The sequence below is a fragment of the Puntigrus tetrazona genome, unplaced genomic scaffold (genome assembly GCF_018831695.1).
Source record: "Puntigrus tetrazona isolate hp1 unplaced genomic scaffold, ASM1883169v1 S000000283, whole genome shotgun sequence".
NCBI classification, from domain to species: Eukaryota; Metazoa; Chordata; class Actinopteri; order Cypriniformes; family Cyprinidae; genus Puntigrus; species Puntigrus tetrazona.
This window is the reverse complement of record NW_025047944.1, coordinates 1,422,501-1,430,000: the sequence shown is the minus strand read 5'-3', so window position 1 is coordinate 1,430,000 and position 7,500 is coordinate 1,422,501. Positions and strand designations below refer to the sequence as shown.

General features: G+C 38.3%; 2 protein-coding genes across 7 annotated transcripts in view; both read left to right on the top strand.

Annotated features, from left to right (window-relative positions):
• The window catches only part of uros (uroporphyrinogen III synthase), a 5,101-nt gene extending 5,059 nt beyond the window's left edge, over positions 1–42 (top strand). For all 6 annotated transcript variants that reach the window (XM_043231251.1, XM_043231255.1, XM_043231252.1 and 3 more), the window contains one exon: positions 1–42. This exon is cut by the window's left edge and continues 335 nt beyond it. The gene's annotated coding sequence lies outside the window, so the exon portion shown is untranslated.
• Positions 43–438: 396 nt separating this feature from the next.
• On the top strand, positions 439–7,044 carry mmp21 (matrix metallopeptidase 21). The gene is given in 8 exon segments (XM_043231068.1): positions 439–889; positions 1,953–2,580; positions 3,112–3,236; positions 3,239–3,292; positions 4,035–4,176; positions 4,506–4,763; positions 5,314–5,486; positions 6,089–7,044. Coding segments are annotated over 8 exon segments (1,806 nt in total). The 5' UTR covers positions 439–742; the 3' UTR covers positions 6,368–7,044.
• Positions 7,045–7,500: the final 456 nt, after the last annotated feature.

Here is a 7,500-nt window from a genome sequence, read left to right as displayed (position 1 = left end):
TTGGATGGAAGATGAAGTAAAATAAAATAAAAACGAATTGTGCATGTTGTCCTCATTTAATGTTGTTGTGCATAACTTTTAAATTACATTACATTTTTAACTGCATTTACAATTATTAACGTTTTATTTAAATGTATGTTCTCAATTTGACCAGGCAGACATGTAAATAAATTTAAACTATTATTATAATTCAATTTAATTGTTTAATGTCAATATAAGTACTTATTTTTCACAAGTATATTAGAATAAATAGATTAAAATATAATAATGAAGACATTTTAATTAAATAGCTATATATTGATGACCAGAAATAGGCCTAAAATGTTACATATTTACATTTGAAATTATTTATAATAGTCTCTACCTTTTAATAATAGTATATTTTATAATAATATTTTTAAAAGTGTATATTTTATACTCAACGTGAATGAGCAGAATTTTAATTGCATATAATTTATTCATTTACATTTACGCTTATTCTCAAGTTTTAAAAACCATAAAATGTTTTATGTTGATTATAGCAATAGAGTACCGTTCGAACGTGTTTGTTTATTGACGTTTGTCGATGGTTTTCTGACGTGGTTTAGAGCCGCGCAGGTGTGTCTCTCGCGCAGGTGAGAGTCACGTGGCTTCACGCGCAGCTCTGTTTTCCGTCTGTTTCTGGGGATGTCGTCGTCTCACGGCGCTATAAAGCTCGCGCGGCGGAAGCGCGCTCATTCCCGGCGCGGGACAGAGACGCACGATGCTGGTTCTGATCCGGCTGATCTTCATCTTCAGGACCGTCATCTTCACCGTCAGCGCGGAGAAAGACTTTCACAGCAGAGATCATTCAGATGAGATCAACAGCATCCACCAGGCGGAGCTCATCACCGACACACACACTGCACAGGTATCTGAATCTAATGAACAAGTTTGAATACTGTAGTAATTTCCAAGAATGCTGTTTTGTACCTTAACTCATCACCAAACTCCAGTGATTTGTGCATAAACTGCTATATGGACAAAAGCATTGGAACCCCCTACTAATAAGGTATTACCACTTTATTAACTTCCAAGAGTACAAATCTTACTGTTTAAGCATATAATGGTATCCTAGTGAAATATGTGCTTCTAAATTTATAGCAAAAGCTCACACCTGAATGGTCTTCCTGTTCCACAGGCATTCTCTACACTTTATATTTATTGATGTGCACTTCATATTTATTGTTGTTTGTATTTTGTGTTCTTGCACTGATTCTGTCTTTGCACTGCTTGCACTAGTCTGCACACTGGGTTTTGCACTTCCTTGCTGTTTGCACTAGTCTGCACACTTTGCACTTTATGTGGCTAAGACACTGTCTTAGCTCAGCATGTGAGATTATTTTGTATTGTGTGTGTGTGTGTGTGTGTGTGTGTGTGTGTGTGTGTGTGTGTGTGACTTTATGTAGCACCAGGTCCAGGAGAAACGTTGTCTCATTTCACTGCTGCACAGCTATATGTAGTTGAAATGATAATAAAAAGCCACTTGACTTGACTTGGAGACTTTTCATTTCTAACCTGATGATGCCTCTGTGTATAAAGCGAGGTTCTTCAAGAAACATTGACTGAGTGTGAGAGAACTTGAGAGGCCTGGTGCGACTTTAAATGCAGAACTTGAGCTAAAAACTCGTCGCTAAACACCGATGACTTGTAAATACGCCATATGGACAAAAGTATTGGCACCCCCTCTTTTGTTGTGTTTCCGTCTCTTCTGCAATGACTGTATCCCATCTGTTCCAAGTCAGTGGTGTTTGATGAAGAGTTTTCTTGATGCCTTATACACAGAGGAATCGTCTGGTTGAAACAGAAAAGAGTTCAAACTCTTGCTAAAAAGTTAGAAGCACACAATAGAATACATTATATGCTATCACTATCACTGTGCTCTAATCAAATTTTTAAAGTGTAGTAGAGTACCTGTTTTTGCATCATTCCAGCGGTTTCTGTCGAAGTATGGCTTCATGAAGGCCGCAGACGGTGATGATGCTCAGATCCCGGCGGACGAGACGGAGATCAGTCTCTCTCTGGAGCTTCAGGAGAGAGGAACCGAGTCCAGATCTAGCAGTCCTGATCTCCGGTTCGTCTCTGCCCTGAAGGAGTTCCAGCAGGTGTCCGGTCTACCCGTCACAGGTGTGTTTGACGATGCCACTAAAGCAGCCATGAATAAACCCAGGTGTGGCGTCCCAGACCAGGACGAGGAGCTGGAGTCTACTGAACAAATGTTAAACGACACGAGCGAGTCCAACAGCACCGCAAGACTCAACCTCACCGATGCCGCCGTTAACACTGAACCTCACGAACAGAAACAGCGCCACCTGGCAGCTCTTCTGAGGACCAGGAGGAGGAGAGACGCCGGAGAATGGAAGGGACACATGGCCTTCTCCAAGGGCCTCCTGAAGTGGCGTCTGATCGGAGAAGGATACAGCAGTCAGCTGTCCATCGACGAGCAGAAGTACATCTTCAGACTGGCCTTCCGCATGTGGAGCGAAGTCTCTCCGCTGCAGTTCGAGGAGGACACCCAGTCGCCTCTGGAGGACATCGACATCCGGCTGGGCTTCGGGACCGGTCAGTGCTGAAGACCTAGAAGGGATTAGAACGCTAGTATTTCCAGCATGCAGCTAAAAGTGGTTTGGAGTTCGTTCTTTCTATCCTCTGCTGTAGTGTGTCGGTAGGAAATATCATTTTACATTACCAAACATTCATTTGGCTATTAATTGTGATGATCCGGTGAGATCTGTGTCTGATCTGATCATCTTCAGTCCGTTTGAAGAAACAGAACAAACTGGGACTAAATCTAGAAGAAACCCTTTTAAAAAGTTTTAGTGTAAAAAAGCCGTAAATGGGAATAGTGTTAAGAAAAGGAAGGATTTTCTTCTTCTTTGACTAGTATTAACTGAACGATGATCAGATCAGTGAGTTATTACAATTAATGGCAGGATGAATGTTTGGAAACGTAAAATGATATTCGTTACTGACTCACTACAGCGGAGGATAGAAATAAGTGACGTTAAAGCAGTCATAGTATCTGGTGGAGATGTCACGCTGGTCACTGATGTAGATGGTGTTTTAAGAAGTTCTCTGAATGGTGTGCTGCAGGACGTCATCTCAATTTCTGTTCTCAGCGCTATAATCTTAATCTCTGTTCCGAATATCGGGATCTCTGATTCAATCTCTGATCTAAATCACGCCTGGTTCTCGGAGACATTCACTTCAATCTCTGATCGATGATGAACACTTCACCGTCCCAAACACGGGCAGCGGGATCAGTCTTCTCAAGGTAATGTGAGAGCATGAACAAAACTACACACACACACACATACTAATACATTTAATATATATATATTAAAACATTGCATTGCGATATTGATTTAGACAATACAATAATATTATATCTCTGATTTCAATAACTGCTCTGAATCTCAGTCTGATCTCATTCTCTAATATGAATCTATGATCTGAATATTGGATCTGAATCACCAATCTGATTCTATATCAATCTCTGATCTGATTCACTGTTCTGAATGTAATCTGAATCTATAATCTGAGTCACTGATGAATCTGAATCTGATCTCAGATCTCTGATCTGAATAACTGTTCTGAATCACTGATCTCTCACTGATTTGAATCTCTGATCTGAATCTGAATCACTGATCTCAATCTAATCTGAATCTCTGATGTGATGAGTCACTGTTCTGAATCTGATCCGAATCACTGATCTGAATCTGAATCACTGATCTCAATCTAATCTGAATCTCTGATGTGAGTCACTGTTCTGAATCTGATCCGAATCACTGATCTGAATCTGAATCACTGATCTCAATCTAATCTGAATCTCTGATGTGAGTCACTGATCTGAATCTGATCTGAATCACTGATCTGAATCTGAATCACTGATCTCAATCTAATCTGAATCTCTGATGAATCTCTGAGTCACTGATCTGAATCTCTGAATCTGACTGAGTCACTGTTCTGAATCTGATCTGAATCACTGTTCTGAATCCTGAGCATGTCGTGTTCAGGTAGCGGTTCATGAGATCGGTCATGTTTTAGGACTTCCTCACATCTTCCGTCCCGGATCCATCATGCAACCCAGTTATCTTCCACAGGACTCCGGCTTTGAGATCGACTGGATGGACCGGAAATCCATTCAGAGTTTATACGGTGAGAGTCAGGGATTATATTCATAATATTATACACAGAAAAGCATGCATTTTAAAGGTTTCAATACATTATGACAGTTTCCAAACCAAATACCCATTCTATTGTAAACACTGTAATGCATAAAATATATATATATATTTTTTCTCCTCAGTTTCCAGATTTGCTATTAGTTTTAATCTCAGACAGATATCCCATACATCTATGGAAAGCTTATCTATTCAGCTTTCAGACGATGTAGAACTGGAAATAAGATGATGCAAAGCTGGCAGTATTGCAGCATCTCAATGTCTTTGTTTTCTTACAGCATATAAATGAATGTTTTGTGTCAGGTGTGTGTAAGGGACGCTTCAGCACCGTGTTTGACTGGATCAGGAGGGAGCAGACGGCGTACGGCGAGGTGGTGGTGCGCTTCAACACCTACTTCATGCGTGAGGGCTGGTACTGGCTCTATGAGAACCGTAATAACCGGACGCGGTACGGGGATCCGGTGGCGGTGCAGGCCGGCTGGCGCGGGCTGCCCTCGAGCGGAGTGGACGCTTACATTCACGTCTGGAACCGCAGAACTGACGCCGTCTACTTCTTCAAAGGTATAGCCGGAAAACTAAAAGAGAAATGCAGTGCACAGACGTCCCTAAAGAGAACACAGCAAACTGAACTTCTGTAACATTTTCAGTTTACCTGCAGTTTTGTGCATTTTTGTATTGTATTTTTAATTTTTGCGTTTATATTTGTTTTTTGTAATTTTAATATATATTTTATGCATCACGTTGCATAAAAATACAGTTTTATGTAAGCATGGTTTACAATTTTGCATTCTACATTTAAAAAAAAAAATCTTATTTTGCATTAAACGTTTTTTTACAGTTTTGCTTTTTTATATTTTATCATTTTATTTAGGTCAATCGGTATTGTAAATTTGTATTTTGCAGTTTTTAAAAAACAACAACACACATTTCATGTTTGTGTTGTGCATTATGTTGCACATTTGCATTTTGCAAGGTGTTTTTTTACATATTTATATTGATATATTTTCACATTTATATTGCAATGCATTGTTTTGCATTGCATTGCAATAAAAATGTTTAAAAGGTCCAGAGTTTGATTCTGCTGTACAGAGGTGGTGCTGTCTTGTTTCAGGAGTGCAGTACTGGCGTTACGACAGCGAGAACGATCAGGTGCTCACCGCAGACGCAGACGGACGCTCTTATCCTCGTCTGATCTCTGAAGGCTTTCCCGGCGTGTCCGGACCGCTGGACACCGCGTACTACGACCGGAGAGACGCTCACATCTACTTCTTCAAGGGCTCACGGGTAACAGCTGCTAGCGCTCTATGAAAGAGAGCGTGATAAATCAGACATATGCATCCATTCATGCTTAACTAATGCAAAGATAAGAAGTTAATGTACAACTCACGAAGAACTAAACCATTTATTAATGATTACTACATCAGCAGCAGCGCTGGGCAATGATTAATTGCATCCAAAATAAACGTTTCGTGCACATTTAAAGACAAACACAGTATATATTTAAAAATATTTGCATGCATTTATTTATATTCATAAAATGCATATATATATATATATATATATATAAAATATATATATATATATATATATATAAAAAATATATATATATATAAATATATATATATATATATATATATATATATATATATATATATATATATATATATATATATATAAAAAATATATATAATAATATATATATATATATATATATATATATATATATATATATATATATAAACAAATGTTTTCTTAAATATATGCATACGTGTGTGTATTTTTATATATATACATATACATAATAAATATACACAGTACAGATATTCTGTGAATGTCTAGTGTTGTAGAGTGTTATTTCTAGTAGGATGACAGATATTAATCCTCAGGTGTTCAGGTTTGATGTGCGCGAGAATCGTCTGGCTTCTTCATCTCCACAAAAACTGAGCGAGGTGTTTCCGGCCGTGATCCCCGGAGACCATCCGCTCAGGGACCTGGACGCGGCGTACTTCTCGTACACTCACAGCTCCGTGTTCCTGCTGAAGGGCCCGTGGTTCTGGAGGATGGCGCGGGGTCGCAGGCTCATGCCCCGCAGGGACGTGGAGCGCCAGTGGTTCGACATCTGTGACGTTCACAGCAGCTCTCTGAGAACCGCTCGCAGGAGATGAAGCGGATGGGTGCCGTCAGGACGAGAGTCCAAACTGACCCGTTAACATCCGGAGAAGACAAGAGACGAATGAAAGCAATCCATAATAAGTCTGGTCTGAATCGGGAGAGAATCAAATACATGAGATGCACTTTTACAAGAGTGAGTCAGTTATGATTCAGTTCACAGGAAGTTATTGCTCCGTCTCTATTTCTGTGTGTTTTTTTAGTTCGATGTTTATTTCTGCAAATCAGCAGCGCGACACAAGACTGGACAAAAACCTGATTTATACGGTTTGCTGGAGTATGACTCTATATTTATTAAGTTATTTATTCGTTTGTTATTAACGGTTTGTGGATGTTTAATGTTTTTCCCGAGTTTTTTATCATAAAAATCATCCCTGTTTTACACAATTCTGTGTCAGTTTTTACATCAGCAGCTGAAGATGTGAGTTTGTGCAGTTAATATTTTTTATTTTATAGCCTGGAATAAAATGATAAAATATCCTAATATATTAATTACATCTGCAGTGGAGCTCTCGGTTTATCTTAAAGAAAAAGCCCTTCATCATGATACCGAGAATCATTTATAAAGCTATATTAATAACCTGAATGGCCTTTATACCTCCATTACTGTACTGTAACTATACTAAAGATATAACAATACACTTTAACTGTAAAATAAAAGAAATATATTAAATGTATGTTTGTTATATTATGCCTGTCAGGTCATGTGACTAATAAGATGAGTCTGGGATCAGGTGACATTAACAGAAACACACATATTAATGTGCTGATGATGCGCTTGATGAATAAAAATTAATTAGTAAATAAATATTCCAGCAGAGATCTGTGAGAGACTCACGGCCGACGATTTCTTCTTAGAAAAGAGATCACTGCATGAATGCTATTAAAATAATAATCAGAAGAGCAAGGTGTTTATAAATGTGAGTTTATTCTGTGTTTATTCTAACACTGACCCTGATATTTGCATATTTATCAATTATTATATTATAGAATTCATTTAGGGTTTTATTCGACTGAAAAGTTTCCCGTCCTGCAGAATGATGTGTGATGAGAACCTGTTTTTATTATTATTATTATTATTATTATTATTATTATTTTATGAGATAGACATAAATCTAAGACTAGACTG